At 45.8% G+C, this 22,208-nt stretch overlaps 1 protein-coding gene across 3 annotated transcripts in view; it reads left to right on the forward strand.

Annotated features, from left to right (window-relative positions):
- The window catches only part of LOC111150674 (calcium voltage-gated channel subunit alpha1 E), a 309,893-nt gene extending 303,170 nt beyond the window's left edge, over positions 1-6,723 (forward strand). For 2 of the 3 annotated variants that reach the window (XM_022508205.1, XM_022508206.1), the window contains 3 exons: positions 3,019-3,199; positions 4,548-4,738; positions 6,163-6,723. In XM_022508205.1, the coding sequence (XP_022363913.1) occupies positions 3,019-3,199; positions 4,548-4,738; positions 6,163-6,723 (933 nt within the window). Of the gene's footprint in view, positions 1-1,882; positions 2,012-3,018; positions 3,200-4,547; positions 4,739-6,162 lie in introns of all 3 variants that reach the window. The other variant, XM_022508204.1, reaches the window with a different exon arrangement.
- The last annotated feature ends 15,485 nt before the right edge of the window (positions 6,724-22,208 follow it).

Consider the following 22,208-nt stretch of genomic DNA (forward strand, 5'->3'; position numbering starts at 1 on the left):
GCAGGAATCCTTGGACTAATTTCCTGCCTTCCTTTAGGAGGGACTTAGCACCATGGACTAATTGGTACAGATCGTTTGATTCTTTTTTTTTTTTTTTAAGATTTTATTTATTTATTTGACAGAGGGAGATCACAAGTAGACAGAGAGGCAGGCAGAGAGAGAGGGAAGCAGGTTCCCTGCTGAGCAGAGAGCCCGATGCGGGACTCGATCCCAGGACCCTGAGATCATGACCTGAGCCGAAGGCAGCGGCTTAACCCACTGAGCCACCCAGGCGCCCAGATCGTTTGATTCTTAAAAGTGCCTCTCGGCATTTTACAGCTTGTCTGCCTGATGATGTGTCTGGCTGGGAAAAATCTCAATAATGTGTCCTTTCTTTCACAGGGAGGCTTTATTACATCATTATTTCTGGGGGTTCCCCAAGGCTGAGCCGTAGTGCCAGGACTCTTTGGATCTGTGTTCATCTCATTGTCAGTACCGGTGTCTGTAATTCAGGTGTCAGCCCGTGCCACACGCTCGCCACTGTGTCCTCCTGCCCATCCCTTGGGGCCCCCCTGCCCCACATCCCGAGGCATGGCCGTGATTCGTGCGTGTGTCCTATCCCACCCCACACACTGCAGTGTTGTTGCCACGTCTGTTTGAAGTCGGACCTGTGTGCTTTATAAAGCGTGTACAGCAGACACTATAATTTCCTCAAGCGCACGTATCATGTCCAAGGAGGGCAGTCCTCCCCCTCACACCAGAAACCACCCGGCCAAATGGTCTTGGAGGCTGAACAGGGTCTCAGGTACCCTTCCCTTCAGCAGTGCCCTATTTAAACAACTAGGTTTTGAGGGTGTCATTCTCTAAATATAAAATAGATTTTTCTTTCTGGTAAAATCTCCAGATGTCCAGGATATTTCTAGGTCTCTTGGGTGGCCCATGTAAACATTTCTAAGGCGACTCTACCCTTTAGGCAGGGACGGTAGCTATCTGTACGGATCATGTATGTTTGCCAAACTAACGTTCTTTACCCAGGAAAATCACCTAAAAGAGCTGACCCCTCAGAAAGTTCCAATCCAACCTTCTAGAATGGCATAGCCCAGAATAACAGCCACTACCCACATGTGACCTTTGAGCACTTGGAAAATACAGGCCCTGTCAAAGACGTGGTGGTGTCAAAAAGACATGAAATATCCCAAGTTTTAGACTGATTACATGTTGACGTGAAAATATTTGGATATATTGGGCTAAATAAAATATATTAAATTTGATGATTTTTTAAACTTTTTAAAATGTAGACCCTAGGAAATCTAAAATTACAGAGGCACTTTGCATACTATTTTTGTTAGACTGTATTAGTCAAGAGCATCCCTGACAAATGGCCATCTATCACATTTTTTGAATGGTTTCAATCAGAAAGAAAGTTCTCAGCTAATTAAATCATGTGTCTTAAGGTTTGAGATGACATATTTGACACCAGAAATTGGTGACTTTTCCTTAGAATAGTGATTTCTTTGCTTCCTCCAGTTAAAAGAATAAGCCTAACAAACACTGCCAACTTTCAGAGAGTAAACGTCACATATCTAAGAAGTATTATGGCTGATAATGTTTTACAAAGCTATAAAATCTGAAGCACTGCTTAGTGGTAAGATAAGAGGATGCTTGTCTAGAAAAGGTAATCTTTACCTTTCAGTCCCCAGTAGAGCTCTGTTTGGGATATCTGGTATACCACATGTGCACACAAAAATGCACACATATATACCCATCCAACTGAGACCTTAAAGATGCAAGTCTCTCTTCCAAAAGCCATTCTTGTTATGGAGGAGGCAGAATCATCCGCTGGAGGTGAGAAGCAATGAGATGGAACCAAGTCCCACAAGCTTGGCTGTGTGTTTATTTCCAGGAGCCAGAGGTTAGTGAATTAAAAAGCGTGCAGTCTTCTAACCATGGCATCTACCTTCCTTCGGACACCCAGGAGCATACGGGATCTGGGAGGGCATCCTCTATGCCACGCCTGACTGTGGATCCCCAGGTAAAAAGCTATCACCACCTACCATGTGTAGTGGCATCCTGGACTGTATTGAAGTGGTGGGTTATGAAAAATCATCTGATACTTTCAGGTGAGCTCTCAGCTAGTCCCAATCCTTTCCGTATAAGCAAAATCTGGCTCGTGGGCCTTCTGTTTAGAGCCCGTCCCTCGGCGATGTGTTTTTAGTGAAGTCCTAACCATAAAAGTCTAACCAGCAAAACAGTGTGATTCCTTCCGGATGGGCTCAACATTCTCAACAAGACTCAACCAGCCATGCAAGAAATATTTTCCAGGATTTTCCCTGTGGTTTCCGCCTCCCCTTTCCACCTTTCTTGGCTTCCCCAGCACATATGCAATTACTTACACACAGCTCTGTGTCAGGACCGTCTGTCCTAACCAGTGCAGGCCACGCCTCATTTCTTTGTCTGTTTTCCTGGCTTCTTTTTTCTGTCTGTCTGTCTTACATCAAGTTTTGACAGAGACAGGAAGTTTTTGTGGATCTGTTTTAACATCTGTGGCTAATCAAAATGCCAGCATTTAAGGTGGGGCTGGGGGTCAGAGGGGATGGATGATAGACAGCAATGCCTCCCAGCTGCATGCTCTCCTGAGCTCCTGGGCTACATGGCACAGTCTTCCCTGTTGAGAGCAACAGATAAAAGGCAAGTTATGCTTCTTTCATGGTGCAGACTTCGTGATCAGTTCCCTCACATATTTCAAAGTGGCTCAAGGTTCACTGCAGATCCTGGCTCGGTCACTACGGTAGAGGACTCTAGGGGAAGCTTGCACTGTACACTTAGCTGCTTGCTTTCCTGAGCATGAAAAAAAGGCCCTGGATAAGTCCAGTTAACGTAGCATAGGACACTTGCCACCAGCTAAGGTCCAAGCAAAAGGGATTTAAGGAAGGTTACAGTTTGCAATCTTCAACAATCTCTATCTCACTTCTTCCTTACTTTTAGATATTTTCCATAATTAATCAGATTTTATGTTCCTCCGGGGGCTCCTGTTTCCAGGTGGTGACAGATCCCAGCTCCATGAGACGTTCATTTTCTACAATTCGGGATAAGCGTTCAAATTCCTCATGGCTGGAGGAATTCTCCATGGAGAGAAGCAGTGAAAACACCTATAAGTCGCGTCGTCGGAGTTACCACTCCTCGCTGAGGCTGTCAGCTCATCGCCTGAATTCTGACTCAGGTGAGGGGGTCTTCCCTGTTCACCTCTTTTCTGGTTCTTGCGCTGATGAGCAGTTCTAACACAAACTGAAAATCACTGGAACAGCATTCAGATAATGCAGGTTGAGGAGAGCAAGGGAAGAAAGAACACTCGGCGTGCCTGGGTGGCTCAGTGGGTTAAAGCCTCTGCCTTCGGCTCACGTCATGATCTCAGGGTCCTGGATCAAGCCCCACATCGGGTTCTCTGCTCAGCAGGGAGCCTGCCCCTCGGCCTACTTGTGATCTCTGTCAAATAAATAAAATCTTTAAAAAAAAAAAATTTGTCATCGGAAAGCATTCGCTATCTAACTTATCCTAGAACAGAATCTTGTATATTCATCATAAAGGCTGAAATTTCTTTCAGAGTAGGACTACAGAAATCATTAAAATGTATAGAACTGTTGAATCAATTCTGTAGTACATCTGAAACGAATATAACCTTGTATTTTAATTATACTTCAATGATTTAAAAAACTGAGATTTTTCAAATGACCTGCAAAAGCACTGCAGTTCCTTATGGAGTTTCTTTTTTTCTTTTCTTTTTTTTTTTTTTAAAGATCTTATTTGACAGAGAGATAGCACAAGTAGGCAGAGTGGTGGGCTGAGGGAGAAGGCGGCCCTCCCAGGATCATGATGTGAGCCAAAGGCAGCTGCTTAACCAACTTAGCCCCCCAGGTGCCCCGCCTTAGGGGGTCTCTAACACATTCCTGGCAAGGGCTGGGCTCTTACTGCCAACTCTGCTTCAACCCCAGTAGTGCTACCTGGAATTTTTTTTTAGGTTTTTGAGTTTTGTTTTTTTGTTTGTTTTTTTAAGGAAAAGGGTCATCCTGATAGGATTTGAAGCATTCTTATGATTTTCTAATGGTTTCTATTTTACAAGGTGAGGAAACAGATCAAAAAGCAGTGACATGCCTATATCACAGGATACATATATATGCAATACATGGCAGAAATGGGACCAGACATCCTCAATGGGACTGAACCCTTTGACCTCCATCCCTTTACTGATGCCATCTTCCCCCTCCCCCCAAAATTACGCACACATGTTTAGGACATAGAGAATGGGCCATCTTGTTGGCAAAGATTCTATCTTGATTGTGTCTAGCATAAACAGAAGCAGAAGAGAACCAAGTGCATCCTTTGGCATATATACCTTTCTAATGGCAACTTGCGTACTTTCCTCTTCACAAAAGGGAATCACCTGTTGACATGCCTGGAGAAGCTAGGATTCCTCAGCGGCCCAGTCTGACCCAGGCCACATGACATCTCTTCCATGTTCAGAGGCCAGTATGGGTAGAGTTGTGATCAGGTGCTTTTGTCATCTCTCCCAGGCCACAAGTCTGACACCCACCGCTCAGGGGGCAGAGAGCGGGGACGGTCGAAAGAGCGAAAGCATCTTCTCTCTCCCGATGTCTCCCGCTGCAACTCAGAGGAACGAGGGACCCAGGCCGACTGGGAGTCCCCAGAGCGCCAGCAGTCCAGGTCTCCCAGTGAGGGCAGGTCACAGACCCCCAACAGACCGGTGAGTATGGACAGGAAGTGGAGGCCCTGTAGAAGGACAGGGAGGGGTGGTCTGTTAACATTAAGTACAAAATGTGGGCATCTGGCACCCACACAGACCTTGGTTTCACAGGAAAATATACCCATTGTGCATGGAAAGTAGCTGCTTCCTGCTTGTAAACTCACAAAGGATATGAATTCACAGGAAACCAGATAGTTCCCCCAAGAAAGACAATAGTATCTAGAGGTCATTCCATCTTAGTCCTCAAAAACCAAAGTCACCAGTTCACCAGCACCTCAGCCAGATTTAGGAGAAAAGGATCACTTTTAGCCAGAAAAGTTTCTTTGACCAGTTGCGTGACCCTTAGCCCCAGTTCCAGTGGTGATTCATCTCTCAGCGCAGGATTTATCATTTGGATCAGTCCAACCTCATTTACCTAGCTTCCAGCCATCCCAAGAAGAAGACCCCCTTGTCCTTCCAGCCCCTGCCTCAGAAATCACTACCCGAGCTCTGTGAAAACATTGCCTCGACCTGCTTTCCTCCTCCCTCCCCAAGCAGTGAGCAGAGGGGAGGAGGAAGGTCTACCACAGTAGCCTTGAGAAGCAGTTGAGAAGTTTCTTCTAGAGCAGTGGCTTGCGAGTTTTAGTGAACAGAATCACAAAAGCTTGTTTTAACTGCATATTCCCAACCTAGAGGGCTCTTCTTCAGTAGTGAGACCAGCTAGAAAGGGAAAAGCAGAAATCTGCCATCAAAAGAACCCCTCCTTCCCCAGGAGCTTCTGAGTGGGTGGTTCCTAGGTCACACATACCTTGAGAAACACCTTCCGGAAAGTTCGGTTACCAGCGCTGGGCTCAGGGACCCTTGGGTCCAGGTAAGCAGGTCAAGTAAGGCCTGAAGCAGCGACTGAGCATGTGGTTGGAGAAGCTGAGTTAACCTCTACCAGCCACTTAGGACATGAAGGCAAAGTGGAGATGAGGGAAGGTAGCTGCCATTCCCTCAGATCCACTTCCCAGGGAAGATTTCCCAGACAGCAACCCCTTCGCATCCATTCACCTCTCATGTAGCTGTCTTTCTCCGAAGTGGCAAGGCTTTCTTTCACTGTGCCACTTGTTACGTACATAGAGCTTCCTGATCCTTGCTCCTGTAAGTGTTTGCTCCGTGGTCCCGCTGCTCCGGGGAGCGTGTTAGACGTGCAGTGTCTCTGGCCCCAGCCCAGACCTGCCAAGCCTGCTGCTGCAGTTGACGTTCGCATGCCCTGGTCTCCACGGTGGAGACTCCTCCGTCTCCTTCCATCCCTCCTTCCTAAGTGGAGGGGACCCCAGCTCAGTCCTCCCTCTCCCAGGCTCCTAGGGTGCTCAGGCAGGAGGCTTAGGGCCCTTAAGAGGACCCCAGGTGGGGATCAGGCTGGGTACCGTCTAACCTGCCATATCTGTTCCACCCCGCAGGGCACAGGTTCCCTGAGTGAAAGCTCCATCCCCTCCATCTCTGACACCAGCACCCCAAGAAGAAGTCGCCGGCAGCTCCCACCGGTCCCCCCCAAGCCTCGGCCCCTCCTCTCCTACAGCTCCCTTCTGCACCACACCGGGAGCATCTCTCCGCCAGCGGACGGGAGCGAGTGCGGCTCCCCGCTGGCCTCGCAGGCGCTGGAGAGCACGGAGGCCAGCCTGGTGGAGTCTTCCAGCTGCCGGCACACCCCGCAGGGCCGGCACACCCCGCAGGGCCAGCACCCCTCCCCACAGCGCTACATCTCCGAGCCCTACCTGGCCCTGCACGAAGACTCCCACGCCTCGGACTGCGGCGAGGAGGAGACGCTCACCTTCGAAGCCGCCGTGGCCACCAGCCTGGGCCGCTCCAACACCATCGGCTCCGCACCGCCACTGCGGCACAGCTGGCAGATGCCCAACGGGCATTATCGGCGGCGGCGGCGTGGGGGGCCCGGGCCGGGCGTCATGTGTGGGGCTGTCAGCGACCTCCTGAGTGACACGGAAGAAGACGACAAGTGCTAGAGGCTGCTCCCCCCTCCGATGCATGCTCTTCTCTCACCCGGAGAAAACCAAGACCGAGTTGGGAAGCCAGTGCTGCCCGGGGGGGGAGGAAGAGGGAGGAGGAAGACAGAAGGACACCATGCATCATCAGCCAAGAAGAACGGAAGGGACAGAAGGAAAACCCATGGGACCCGCCAAATTGCTTTACTTCCCTGTGCAAGATGGGCCCTGCCCGAAGTTCTGCCTCACTGCTGGGGAAAGGAAATTCGAGAATGTGCTGGGGGGGGGGGTCTTCCCGTAGCAGGAGGGACAAGAGGATGGCTTTGCTTCCCCTTGCCCCTTCCCACTTTGCTGTCAGCCTTGGAGGGATGGAGCCAGCCCGTGTCTACACCCATTGCCCTGAAAAGCCTGGAAAACTTCTGGCTCTTCACTGGGGAGTCATGGAGACCCCAGGAGTGGGATCCCCTCACTCAGCAGCTCCTGCTGTTTGGCCAGCACCACTGCCGTGGGGGGCAACCACACTAGCGTCTCACGCACCCCGCCTCGGGCTCGCTTCTGCCAGAGCAGCGCAGGCTAAGTTCTGGAGCAGTGGACGCCAAGTGTCAGAGGCTGGGAGGGAAAAGCTGACGTGGAAGAAGGGGTCAGGGTGCTGTGGCAGCAGCAGCAAGGGCTGGTCTGGGTGAGCAAAGCCATAGTCCAGCAGCCCAGACCCCAGGATTGAGGCTCAAAGAGATGGAGGGATGAGGGCTGCTGGGAGGGACAGCGCTGTCTCTGAGGTCTGTAGGCTACTCAGTAGGTGCGGTGTTAGGACAGGCCAGGGAGGTCCCTCGGGCTTCGCTGAGGTGCCCGAGGCTCCAGGAAGGGGATATTTTAAAAGCATTTAACAACACCTGTGGCCAGAACACCTGCCGGTGTGAGTGGAAGTCCAAGCTTTCTGCTGGAGCCCCGTGCTCTGCCAGGCCTTAGCCCTGCCAGTGCTGGTCACAAGGGATCCCTGAGGGTGGGGGAAGTGCAGTGGGGGCACTTAAGCAAGGCAGATCCTGTTTTCCAACCAGCAGAGAAGGATGTGGAACAGTCCTCTAGCTGTATCAGCATATAGGGCCGAGTATCAACCTAGACGCTGGTCCAGGAGGCAGCGGGCCTTTCCGCCAGGCAGCAAGGCCCCGAGCCAGAGGTCCAGCCTTCCCTGCCCCCCCCGAAAAGGCAGCACACATGCACCCCAGGTGGGCCTTACATCACCTAGTAGAGACTTCTAGAGAGGAAAGGCAGGCACATCGAAATGTAAAACTTACATGAGAAAGTCTGAATGTACGGAGGACCTCCGACAGCAGGGACCCCTCCGCAGCTAGTTTAGTGAAGGTCAGTTCGTCCTGAGACTTTGAAGGTGATTAGTAAATATACCTCAGCTGAGACCTGGGCTGCACCTCCCAGCAACATAGACTCTGATGGGGCCTCATCACCCAATGTCCTGAGCCCGGGGTCCCCGGGGCGCTGAGTATTTCCGGAGGCCCGGACTAGGCTTTTCCTCTTCCCAGAGTAAGAGCTGGGCAGAAGACAGCCTGAGGCCACTGTGTCATTCTTCACCCCCCAAACTCAGAAGCACGGAGAAAGAGCCTTTCTTGGCTAATCCGTCCTCGTCTTGTATAGATTGTCCATTTGGGGAGGCACGCCACTCCCTCTATCTGGTGGAAAGGTACCAACCCCTCACCTTCGTCCCTGGGTCTCCTCCAAGTGGCTGGAAGGACCCGCTGGAGAAAGGTGCCAGGCAGACCTTCCCCTTCACGGGCCTGAGATCACCATGACGAAACCCTCTCTCTGTTCTCCTCCAACCACGACAGACTTCTCCTCTGGGCAATGAGAAGGGAGTGGCTATTATTTTTCTTAGAAGGAGCCTCTTTTTACTTCCGAAGTTTTGGGTTTGTTTTGGTCAAAAATAGAACCAAGGCATAGTTGCATCAACCCTGAAAAGCCAAATCTAACTGTGGGGCTACAGAATCATTGCTCATGGCCTGGCCTTCTCTTCTAGATATGGATGGAGGTTCGGGCCCCACAAGCAGCCCCCACAGCAAACTGGTCTCAGGGCAGGAGATGACAGAGGCAGAACAGCAGCCTCCTCCTCTCAGACCTTCTGTCCATTCACTGCCCTCTCCCGCTCACCATGTGCCCCCGACTATGGGCTGGACCGGCGTGTCCTTTACATAAGACTCAGACGCTGGGCCTTGTATTGTTTTAAAGGTTTCCTCTGACCAGGATCATTTCATGCCAAAGTGCGGCAGTGGGCTGTTTTCTGTGCACAAAATTGTTTTCCTCCCCCCTCAGAAATGCAGCTTTCCCTAGGGACAGGCCTACACCAGGACAGCCGCTCAGAGTCAGCCCGCCTGTTGCCCTGTGGGTGAGAACAGGAACGGAAGGGATCTCTTCACGCTGTCTCAACAGGAGGAGGCATTTAGCCTGGCAGAGCAAGGACCAGAAATGGGATTTGCCTATAAACCACATTATGAACACTAAATTCACTGTGCCAGGAACGCTTCCTGGACCCCTGAGCTCTTTAAATTCCTGTACACAAGAGCCCGGGGGTCTCAGATGCCATGGTGTGCAGCCCTGCAGAGACAGTCCCCCTGGCCAACTGCTGGGGTGTTTCTAGAACCAGTGAACTTAGGAACCCTTACTGAATTTCCCCTGACCAAGAAACTGGGTTTCTTTTCCCTTAGCCTGCATTTACCGTTCTAGTAAGACCAAAAAATAAAAGGCAGTTTTCTGTTATATCACGGAACTCAGTATCCTAATCTTCTGTTTCCTTCCACCTCTTAATAAAGCTGACCTTTCCCTTTCCCTCTAATAGCTGACCAGGACATCTTTTCCTACGTGTCAGATTCTGCCTCTTCTCTCTCCCTTGAAAAGAGACCCCCTGAGATCTGAAAACCTGTGCTTCTCTTTGGATTAGAAAGTATGGCAGCATCTCGAGAAATGCCAAGCAAAATGGAAACCATTAGAGATACACAGTATGATCAAACTTGAATACCACAGGTCCACTCAGAAGAATGGTTAGCTCTACAGCCAGCTTCCTTTGCTAATGTTAAGTCTTTGGCATCCCCTCCAAAGAGGGAGGGATGGGGGAAAAGAGGAGGAGGAAAAGAAACCAAGGTAGAGAGATGTTCTAACTAGGTCTCTGTTTAGATACTCCTCTCTTCACTTCCAGTCTTCCGGTATCTCCCTCTCTCAATCCCCATGAGGGCAGAGTGCCAGCAGGCTTTCAGACACGGGTAGAGCTCTAGGCCAAGAGACTCTGTGAGCCAAAGTCAGGATAGAATTATTTGCACTATGAAGAGATGGTACCTTTGAGCATCCTCCCCACCTTCTGCCCCACCAGGGTTGACATAAGCCATGAACACGACTGCCCAAAATGGGTCTGTCCACTCTTCTAGCTGAAGAATATTTCTACTCTGGGCTTCACTTCCCCCCACTTGGCATCCCTATGGGGTACTGAGATCACTGATAACATTTCTCTGAAGCTGAAATCCAGATGTTCTGGATTAGACCCTCTCTTGACTCTGGGACCACAAAAAGCCCCATATTCCGCCATTCAGCCAATGTCTGCTTTCCATACACACCCCATCTCTCCTCTGGCCTTTGTGATGAGCCTCAGTGTCTTCTGCCTTCTGTTCTCTCATCCCAGCCCTTGTTTTGCTGCATGGTATCGTTGACTTACCTCCTGAGATGTTTTAAATCCACCCAGTCCAAGCTTATTTGCTGATCTGCCCGCCTCTGCTGGTGGGGAACACATCATTCTCTTAAAAATAGCTGGGAACTCACTAGGTAATACCCACAAAGTGATCTGAAACAGTATCAGGTGAAGTACTATCTCAGTGAGTGGGGCGTAGGAAATGTCTGCATACTCAGTGAAAGCCCACTTCAGGGGAATTAGGTCTCTCCTGGCTTAATGCAACAGAATTTAATAATTGTGGTTTTTTAAAAGAAAGTTCTCAGTTTTCCATTACATCCTATTTCCGAAGCCTGATCTGGGTGTCTCGTTTGTGGACAGAGTATTTGTTCAGTGGGTTGAGCCAGGAGTAAGCCGAGGTTCTTTAATTTCTCAGCCTAGCTCTAATAAATATGATGAGGTTGTAATACAAAAAGGCATATGTGTAATAGGCAGGAAGCCAATGATCATCTACTTTGCTGGGATTTTGTGAGACTTGCAGGTTAAGGAATTTTCACCCTATTTTTATCATTTGCGTGTTTGCTATGTTTTGAGCCCCTCAAAGGCCTGGTGCCAGTGTGCACAAAGAGTCCTGGTGAGGAGAGGCATTTCCGTGCCCTCGGCTAGCTTCTTCCTCACCAGATTCTCCCTTCCTGTCCATTCTTCCTTGCTGGATTCCCAGACACCGACCCCTGTCCAAGAGGTGCAGGTGAGGCAAGGAAAAAGAGAGAAGTGGGCCCCCTGCATGTGGCCAGTCAGAGCATGATGGGTTAACTCCAGACAGGGTCCCCCTGAGGAACCAGGTCTAGGTTTGGATAAAGAGCTCTCCGCACAGAGACTCTTATTTTAACAAAAGCCACACAGAATTAACTCAGGACGTAGGACCTAACCTTGGCATGATGTGATCAGAAGAGAGGCCACCTTAATGAGCACTGCCTGTATGCGCAGCTCTTTCTGACGTTTTTTTCTTTGGTGAAGCACCCTGTGGACTGTAGCCTTTTACTCTAACAGACAGAGGTCCAGCTGCTGCTGTGCTGGTTGCAGCCCGGGCTCAGCTGCAGACATGCTGGGGTGATCTGTCAGTCATCACCGGCTGTCACTCAGTCAGAAGAACACAGACATATCACTGGGGTGGGATTGGGATAGGGGCGTGACAAAAGACTAGGAATAGAAAACACTGTCTTTGGGTTCTGATGGCTGTTTTTTTTCTTCCCTTAAATCCTTTCTGCTTTGACCCTCTGAGGTTAGGCATCCCGGAGAAATCACGCCAAGCCAAAGATAACGGACTCATAGATTGTCCCTACCAACACAAAGGGCCTGGAAAGCGTCCCTTAACAAAACTCAAGTCAGTTGGTTGAGAAATTTGAATGAGACTCACAGCAGAAGCAAGTGGACAGCTAGGCTATCTCCAAACTGCCCTTCTATTTTGGTTGTCATTTTCCTTCCAATCCCTTCCATTGGGCTAAAATAAAGAAATAAATAAATAATTAAGATTTTTTTAAATGGGTGTGGGGATGGCCCTAGCAACTCAACCTTCTAAATGCAAAAATATTTTATAATAAGCCATGCCACCATGTAAATACAGGATTGAGGTTCGAATTCTTATTTCTGGGGGTATGAAAGAGTTGAGAAGATCTGATTTTTAAAAAATGGTAAGGGGAATCTGTTTATTTTTGTGATCTTTTTGTTTGGATGTTTTTGTAACTGACCCACTTTAAAATAGCAATGAAGGATAAATGTGTGCTCTGCAGTGTTACTGAATCACCTTCTAATTAATTTTCATCAAAATTAGTCTATTTGAGCCAAAATCTGACATGATATGGTAACAATTCCATCTTCTCTCTCTGGTAGTTTTTGGTTTGGTTTTTTGGTTTCGTCTCTCTTCTAAGTCAGCCTCTCTCTCTTGTTTCTAAGGACTTAAAATATAACTTAGATTAACATAAAACAGTCTGAAAACTTCAGTGAAAGCCAAGGAAATAATAGAATGGGTATAGATTTTTTTTCTGGGTATCTTTAACCAATAAATACAAAGTTTATGTCTCAAGAAGATATAATTTTTAAGAGTGTGGTGATCTGGTAACTGAAAATCATTGGGAGTCAAAAATAATTCTATCCCAGCCTTCGGTACTTGTGCCTTTGGCAAGGTATTACATCTGCGTGCTTTATTTCCCTTATTAGGAAAACTGAAATACTAATGCTTGGCTAATTCATGGGTGTCAAGTGTTTTAAATCAATTAGTATCACATCATTTAACGTACTTAGACTCCACAAATCAACTTAGAAAGATCTCCTCTCCTTATATCCCACTAAGGACCTATGAAATTCTTGGCATTGCTATACACATTCCATCTTTGGGGAGAAACTTCATGTCTAATGGAACCTGAATCCCAGATATGCTTTAATTTCACCTGTTATTTTTCCCATTTTCCCTTCCGCTTCTTTTTTGCTCTCTAATTAGAAAAAGATCAAGCTTTTTTTTTTTTTCCTTAAATGCAGGAATGAAGTTGAGTTTTCATGATCAAAGCTTCTGGTATCTTCTTTTTGTGGACACTTAAGCCAGTCTTAGATCAAATAACCATTCTCTAATGCTTGGGATCCTCACGAAGACCTCTTTCTCACCCCAGCATTGAAACAGGAATCTTTTCTGTCTCTCTTTGCTCTACCAGTTTGTCAGAAAGAAAGGATTGCTCTCTCCATTCTGGAACCAGATCTGTAGAATCTGTACCAGGTACTACCACTTCCTCCTCAGTTCACTCAGAGGTGGGCCCCTAAATTGAAAGGGGACTAAATCACAGCTGCCAAATCCAAATTTGACCTTATCTGATGACTCAATTTTCTTTACAGTAGTCTGATTTCCTATAGTGATGGCCTGTACCACACAGGAACCTACTGCCCAAGGGACGTCTTTTAGAAATCCATATAAGGGATGTGCAGGAAAAACACACTCCAAAATTTCAAAGTGCCATTAAACCAATTAAAAAAAAAATAAGGGTAATATGAAATGAGGGCTAAACAATGTAATCTAACTGCCAATTAAAGTATACAGTAGTTCTGGTCTTAGCTACATTTGATATGGAATTATATCACATTAAGCAGATCCCAGCAGATTTAGTAAAAACATAGGCATTCAATTTTAACGGCTACCAATGGGGATATATACTTAGCCTGCAGGCCAAACTTCAATCAGTGTTTTTCTATCCTGGTGTTTTGTGAACAAGCCAAAATTTATACAAAGCCACCCTAAGTGCTGCAATTACAGAGGAACCCCCTCTTGGTGATATCAGAGAACAGTCCAATTCCACTCAAATTGAGTCCAAAATTTGGAATTCGTCCAGAAAAACAAATGGAGGAGAAAAATCTGATGCACCAAGTCGACTTGGCATTTTTGTAGCTGGGACAATGTGGGCAGAGGCTAGGAAGACAAGCTATAGAACAAAGACAAAGTTGAGGTGGAAAACATCAGCTAGTCCCAGGAAACAAAGCTCTATGACTTGAGATAGTCTCTTACACTAGATCATGGATATACTTGTTAGCATGATACAGGATTCAGAACAGTTCTTCCTGCTAAGCTCACCAAACGCAGTGGATTTGAAGGCTTCAGAGGATTAATAGAGCCCTGAACAAATTTTCCAGACCTGGGAGATGGAGAGAAAGGAGGTTCATGCTTTAAAGCAGCCTGAAGACAATCTCTGTGACTCTAGCAACTCTTCAATATAGTAGTGCCAATAGTGGAGAGATTTCACTGGTCTTCCTGGTAGTACAAGTGCCACGGGAGGGGAGAGGGGTGGTGAGTGGGACAGACGATGAGCTTTATCAGGAAGAGATTTCAAACTATGAAGGGTGCACCGGTACTAGTCTCAAAGGATATCATTGCAAAAATGTAGACCAATGGGTGTCCAGGCCATGCCCTCTGTCCTTCGGGACCTAAGGTCAGGCCATTCCCACCTTGATTTTACTCTTAGAGGAGGAGCTTGTAAGATGGGATCAAGAGGGAAATTGGGTGCTCTGCCTTAGGCTGTTAAAAATGCCACCTGCATTACAAAACACATGTGAGTCAAGACGCTTGAGACACTTCCTCATAGGCAGCATCCACTGTGGGGTGCCGACCTGACACCCCTTCGGGTGTTCAGTGTTTAAATGGCAGCCAGTGCTGGCCTGCCCAGAGTATCGGTGCATCTTTCCTAAAGCCAGAGTTCAGCACTGCATGTTGACCAGGTGGATATCCTGTAATATAAATGCTCGTTTGGATCCAAAAGGAAAATTATTAAAAATAAAAGAAAGATGAACTTTAATGTTTTTTTTTGGGGGGGGTGGTCAAAGAAAAGAATAAATAAAACCTTGTTGTAAAGAATTAATCAGCCTGATTCCCCTCACTCACTCTGTTTCTTTGGTCCCTAAAAAGGGAGGTCTTGGGCGGGAAGCCTCGCCAGAACTCTCTGGGTAGGAGGGCAGCGGGTCCTGCAGCTGGATGACATCTGCTCAGCCCAGCTAGTCAGGAGGAATTCCCAAGTTTTTCAAAGTTTCAAGGACACCCTATCCCTAAAAGATTTTCTTTTCTTAAAAAGTATTATCTTGGAAGAGACAACAACAGCAACAAAAATAGGCTCCAGACAAGCAGCTTCCCTGAACAAGTTATTTCCTTTTTTATTTATTTTTTAAAGGTTTTATTTATTTGAGAGTGAGAGAGACAGAATGAGTGGAGGGAGGGGCAGAGGGAGAGGGAGAAGCAGACTCCTCGCTGAGCAGGGAGCCCAACATGGGGCTCAATCCCTGGACCCTGAGATCATGACCTAAGATGAAGGTAGATGCTTAGTGACTGAACCACTCAGGCACCCCAGAGCAAGTTAATTTCTGACCAGAGAAATTATATCTCTAGGTAAGAAGAAAAGTAGACTGGGAATCTATATGGAATACAAGGCTTCATGACTAGGACTATAACCAGCTTCTTCTCTGAAAGAGCAGGGAAGAGAAGACTACCTAAGACTTTGAGGAGATACTGTCTATTCCTTCCCCTGCCTGTATTTCTCCTCATTTAATCATAATAGCTTCCTTAATAAAAGGGAAGCAGCAGCCTTCAGATCCAGTGGTTCCTTATGAGTCTCCCTGGGGAAACACCATCTTCTAGTGTTGGGTCTATTGTTTTCGTCTGAATTAGTCTTCTGTTAGTTTAATGGAAACCAGCTTCTAGAATGGATCCTCTATTTCTGCAGTTCTATCAAAAATGGCTTCTCAAGCCCTACATGATTTTTAAAGTAAGGGTTCTTTAGGATTAAAACCATCCAAAAATATGGTGGGTGGCCAGTAGAGCCCTTCAGGGATGGGTTGGAAATCTCTAATATCTTGTCCAACTCTCAGAGTTTATTTTCCACTCATAATTTAAACTCCATGGTTTCCATCACCACTGAAGTTGAAAAGAGAATTTGAAGAATAATTTGTACCTAATTGCACACTTCTATAGGATGATTAGTTGGTTTGGGGAAAGATAGGTTTGTAAGAAGTTTATTACATTGGTTGAGGAGTTTTTGGGTTTCTTTCTAATCGGGACATTAGCTCCATAGTATTTCCCAGGCTAATGGTACTAGGAAACACATACAAAAAAAAAAAAAAAATAGACACTACTCTGAACTTCTCTCCAGTGTTTCTGTGTTATACTTCTGAGGATCTATTGGTTACCCTAACACAACATGTCCCTTGACCTAAATTTGGCCTCTGGGATATTACAAAACTTTTCTTTCCTAGCAGACCACGTTCTTTTGCTAATAAGCTAGAAAACTGTCAAACCAGAGAGTAAGATTTCAGTTCCTTAGACACTTGAACACAAAACATTGGGACTAGTCACAGGTGCAGTTAGCTCTCGAACACCATAAATGTAAGACACAACAAGGAACAGGAAGAGAATTGAGGCTATAAATGCAAGTTCTGGAGTCAGATCCAACTAAATTCAAATCCGTGAACCACCACTCTTGAACTGTATATCCTTGACAAACCACTTGGCCTTAAAGTCACTTTCTTTATCTTTGCAATGGGAGAATTGAGCAATGACATCGTGGGGTTACTGTACAGAGTGAATGAGTTTTTCCACATAAAGAGAACAGCCAGTGTCTGCCACATGAGAGGTATTTGATAAAAGTTGGGTACCATTGTTGTCACTTGAAAGTAAATTCCTCAAACTGGAGGAACTGAACCCTACAGAGATACAATCCAACAAGAAGAGTGTGGCAGGTGAGTGTCTTCCCCTTCTGCCAGTGGAACATGGGACAATTTGATCCTCAGACAGATTTCTAAGGAAAGAGAATAAATTAAACTTTAAAAAGGAAGCAAATCATTATTATATACCTATTTTTAAATAATGCTTCCACTCTTGTCTCAGAAATAAGCCCTAATTTGCTTATTCTTCACTTCTAATTTCCATATTCATTTAAAAGCAAAATGGGGGAAACATTAGTGGGAGGTACGAATTGCAAAAGTAGCAATAAAGTTAATGACCACATTAAAATACTGTACACATATAAACACACCCATATTCAAGATAATTTAAACTATCAAGCAACTCACAAATTAACAGCATACGTAAGGGAATCATATATTTAGTGTCAATGGCCTGATTATGACTCTATTAAAAGGAAAAAGTAGGGGCACCCAAGTGGCTCAGTGGGTTAAGCCTCTGCCTTCAGCTCAGGTCATGATCTCAAGTCCTGGGATCGAGCCCCGCATCGAGCCCCACATCGGGCTCTCTGCTCAGTGGGGAGCCTGCTTCCTCCGTCTCTCTCTGCCTGTCTCTCTGCCTACTTGTGATCTCTTTCTGTCAAATAAATAAATAAAATCTTAAAAAAAAATTTTTTTAAAAAGGAAAAAGTAAAGGCTCCTAGCTGGGTCAGTTGGTGGAGCACAGAACTCTTGATCTCAGGGTCTGAGTTCAAACCTCACGTTAGGCATAGAGGTTACTTAATTTTTTTTTTTTTCCACAGAAAGAGCACAAGCAGGGGAAGCAGCAGAGAGGAAGGGAGGAGCAGGCTCTCTATTGAGCAGGGAGCCCGGTCCTTCTGCATGCAAGACCACATGTGCTCATAAAAATAATAACTATAGTCTCCATCTGCTGACATTTAAATGACAGGAATCATAGAACCCAGAATGTTAGAGCAGGAAAGGGCCTCAGGATCAATTCTGTCCTAGTCCATTTCATATGTGAGGGATTTAGGACTCGGGAAAAACTCTAATGTGTGCTTTCCAGAGGTCAAGGAGGTCTCCTATGAGTCCAGCCAGCCACAGAAGGCTCTTGAGGTGGCCCCAGCAACCCTTAAACCACCACCTTCTAAAAAACAAGAGAAGAAAATAAGAAGAGAAATACCCAAGGAGGCCCTTTGCTCTTGTGTCTAGAATTAATGGACACCATGCATCCTCTCCCTTGTGAAATAGTCTCAGGAGATATTAGGGAAAGACCAGGCACAAGCAAAGCTACCTACACCAAAGAAATTAGAAGGAAGAGCTTCAACAGATCAAACTATCAGACCTGAAAATGCAGAGTGGAATCAATGCCCAGTCCACAGGCATGTTAGAAACACGCTTTCTCCTCTGCCTCCAGTTCAGAGGGCTTGACTTGGATGGGAATATAGTGTGGATGGCTGGGAGAGGGGATGAGAGGGGGAAAAGGTTGTCTCAGCCGGGTGAATATGCTGACATAAAGTTATTAGGCAGACCTGGGTCCAAATTCTAGCTGTGCACTGAATAGTGTGACCTCAGCCTTGATCATGCTATTTAGCTTCTAACCCTTGATATTTTCAAACGTAGAATTAGGATAACAAGACCAACTGTGTGTAGTTGTATTTAGGATTAGAGATCTCTCTCTCTCTCTCTCTCTCTCTCTCTCACACACACACACACACACACACACACACACACACTGACTACGTGGTATGGTACCTATCATGTAGCAGACATTCAGTGAACCTATTGCTATTATTATGATATCCATTCACTCATTCAGCAATGTATTTATTAATCATATACTATGGTGCCAAGCACTAGGGTTTTAATGATGAACAAGCCAGGTGAAGCAGTAGCCTTGAGTTGTCCACAACCTAATGGCAATTCCATTAACAAAGAAACCATTGCACCATGGAGATACTCTTGTTAGGGGTGAGGAAATTTCAGAGTACTATGGCAGCCCCTAGGAGTGACTTGGAGCGTTACAAACGGCTTCCTGAGAGAACTGGTATTTGAGCTGAGGCCTGAAGAATGACTGGGGTCAACTAAGCCACAAGGAAGAAGAGAATATCAGGTAGATGTATGAGAGAAAAAAGCTTGCTACACTTCTAGGGTGGAACTTTGAGAGGACATATTAAGGGATAAACCTGGAGCATAATGGGGGAGCTCAAAAACCATGTCCAGAGTTTAACCTTCATGCATCTACTGTATTGGCAAATGGCAATGACAAGTATCAAATCATGAGAAAATACAGATATCTCCTCTGTAAGCCAAACCGGGTTTGCTTAAAGGATAAAGAGGAAAGTCAGCATAGTCAGTAATACACCACAGAGAAATAATATTCTCTGAGACATCCTGCAATACAAGCTTCCTCCCTACCCCATCCCCACAGCAATGTGGGTACACAGTTGAAAATGATAATGTGAGTGAGGGAGGGTTACATCAGACCCTATGGAGGCTTCACTGTCTCCTCCAGGTTCCACTCACAAACATGACACCAAAGCTGTTCTCAGTGTAGGTTAATCTGGAGAAATGCCAGGGTACATCTCTGCTGGCTTGCCTCATCAATCTTGAAGTCACACCATGGTGATGGGACTTGTGCAGAGCAGAACTCTCAGGCTGGAGAACAAGTCTCATTTATCATGTTCAACCTCAGCCCTTCCCCAGCCTAAGGAAATCCCTGAATTCAGTGCTGCAGGACCCAGGAGGGCCCACACCCCCAGTTGTCTCTGTGCAGCACAGCAGGTTGGAGCCCTCTGACCTGTGACTCTGCTTGTCCCCCAGGCTTTATCCTGAGGGCAGTGAGCAGCCACCAGGGTAAAGGAAGTGCGGGAATGACATGGTCTGATTTGTAAAAATAAAACAAAAACACTTCAGCTGAAATGAGGAGTATGGGATTTAAAGGAGAAAAAAAAAAAAAAAGAAGGGAGTTGAGGGAAATTGGAAGGGGAGGTGAACCATGAGAGACTATGGGCTCTGAAAAACAATCTGAGGGTTTTGAAGGGGCGGGGGGTGGGAGGTTGGGGGAACCAGGTGGTGGGTATTAGGGCACGGATTGCATGGAGCACTGGGTGTGGTGCAAAAACAATGAATACTGTTACGCTGAAAAGAAATAAAAAATTTTTAAAAAAATCACAGTAGAGCTGGCAAGAGGGGCCCAGGATAGGACAGTGACAGCAGAGATAGAAAGAAGTAGACACAACCAAGAAGTCCATTTAGGGGAGGAATAGATAGAATTTGATGATTGGTATGTCACCCTGATGTATAAATTGATGGCTTCCAGTGAATGAGGGAACCAGTTAATTGAGATGGTACATCGAGTTTCCTTTTGTTACTGCAACAAATTATAAAACAAAACAAAACAAAACAACAAGAAAAAACTAGTGGCTTAATACAAATTTGTCCTCTTACAGTTCTGGAGGTCAGAAGTCTAGAGTCATTTTCAGTGAGCTAAGGTCAAGGTATTATCAGGGCTGGTTTCTTCTGGAGTCTCTGAGGGGGATTTCCTTTCTCTGCCTTTTTCAGCTTCTAATGGTCATTTGTATCCCTTGGCTTATGGCCCCTTCTTCCATCTTCAAAATGTATCACTCCAACCTCTGCTTCCAGACTCACATTGCCTTCTTCTTTAAGGGCTCCTCACATAAGAAATACTGTGATTACATCAGTCCACTCAGATAATCCAGGATAATTTCTCCATCTCAAGAGCACTTAATCACATCTCCAAAGTCTCTTTCACCTTGTAAGATGACATTCACAAATTCCAGGGGTTAGGATGACATTATTGGGGGTGGGGACATTTTTCAACCACAGAGGGTTATCCTTCATTCATTTGAGCAACAGCAGCTCCACATATCTGTACCTCCTCGTGGAAGGGAGAGGTCTTTACCAGCACTGTGGAGCCTTCCGGTCATCCCTGTCCAGTTGTCTGCTGCTCAAAGAGACACAGTGGACTCTCAATAGGATAATGTCCATGTTTCTCTTAGTAGCACATACAGCTGGGTCACTCCATGTATTCGGCTTTTTTAGAGTATTTTTCATAGAGCAAGATAAGGACCAAAAGAAATCATACCAGCATCTCCTTTTCTAATAGGAAAAGTTTCTGTCAGAATCACAAACAGCGGTTGAGATAAATTAAGCTTATTTTAGGTCATCAAACCATTTTTTTGCTTCATTAAAGCCCAACAGTGCTCCCTTTATGTGTTTAAAAATATGACTGAGTTTATAAGAAACCTATTCATAAACAACTTTCAGGAGTACATCTTAAGCAAAAACTGAAATACATCTCAAATGTCTGCCTCTGGAGAAGCAAACTCATTGCTGAGGTCCCCACTTTGTTTTCATTTAAAGTCCTCATTTAAGAGTACTAAGTCCCGACAAAAGGTTGATATCCAGGATCTATAAAGAACTCCTCCAACTCAACACACATAAAACAGACAATCATATCAAAAAATGGGCAGAAGATATGAACAGACACTTCTCCAATGAAGACATACAAATGGCTATCAGACACATGAAAAAATGTTCATCATCACTAGCCACCAGGGAGATTCAAATTAAAACCACATTGAGATACCACCTTACACCAGTTAGAATGGCCAAAATTAGCAAGACAGGAAACAACGTGTGTTGGAGGGGATGTGGAGAAAGGGGAACCCTCTTAAACTGTTGGTGGGAATGCAAGTTGGTGCAGCCTCTTTGGAAAACAGTGTGGAGATTCCTCAAGAAATTAAAAATAGAGCTTCCCTATGACCCTGCAATTCCACTACTGGGTATTTACCCCAAAGATACAGATGTAGTGAAAAGAAGGGCCATCTGTACCCCAGTGTTTATAGCAGCAATGGCCACGGTCGCCAAGCTGTGGAAAGAACCAAGATGCCCTTCAACGGATGAATGGATAAGGAAGATGTGGTCCATATACACTATGGAGTATTGTGCCTCTGTTAGAAAGGATGAATACCCAACTTTTGTAGCAACATGGACGAGACTGGAAGAGATTATGCTGAGTGAAATAAGTCAAGCAGACAGAGTCAATTATCAAATGGTTTCACTTATTTGTGGAGCATAACAAATAGCATGGAGGACAAGGGGAGATAGAGAGGAGAAGGGAGTTGAGGGAAATTGGAGTGGGAGATGAACCATGAGAGACTATGGACTCTGAAAAACCACCTGAGGGTTCTGAAGGGGCGGGGGGTGGGAGGTTGGGGGAGCCAGGTGGTGGGTATTGGAGAGGGCACGGATTGCATGGAGCACTGGGTGTGGTGCAAAAATAATGAATACTGTTATGCTGAAAAAATAAAAAATTTAAAAAAAAAGAAAAAAAAAAGAGTACTAAGTCCCATTGTCAGGAACTCTATTTCCCTGTTATATTTCTGCTCTAGACCAATCAGCTTGCCTTTCTTATTTTCCAGGTATTTAGAATCTGTCTTTTCTTTCTCACTTTTATTTTATAAGTGTAGCCCTTTTCCTTTGTTGTAACTGTCAGATTGTTCACAAAAATGGAAGAGAGGGTCTTCATAAATAGATTGTATTGGGAACAGTTGGTGTGGTTTTAAATAATTCCTTATTTCTTAGATTCAATTCAAAATAAGTCACCTTGTAGGAG

This window comes from Enhydra lutris, unplaced genomic scaffold (assembly GCF_002288905.1).
Source record: "Enhydra lutris kenyoni isolate GAN:26980312 unplaced genomic scaffold, ASM228890v2 scaffoldscaffold24, whole genome shotgun sequence".
NCBI lineage: Eukaryota > Metazoa > Chordata > Mammalia > Carnivora > Mustelidae > Enhydra > Enhydra lutris.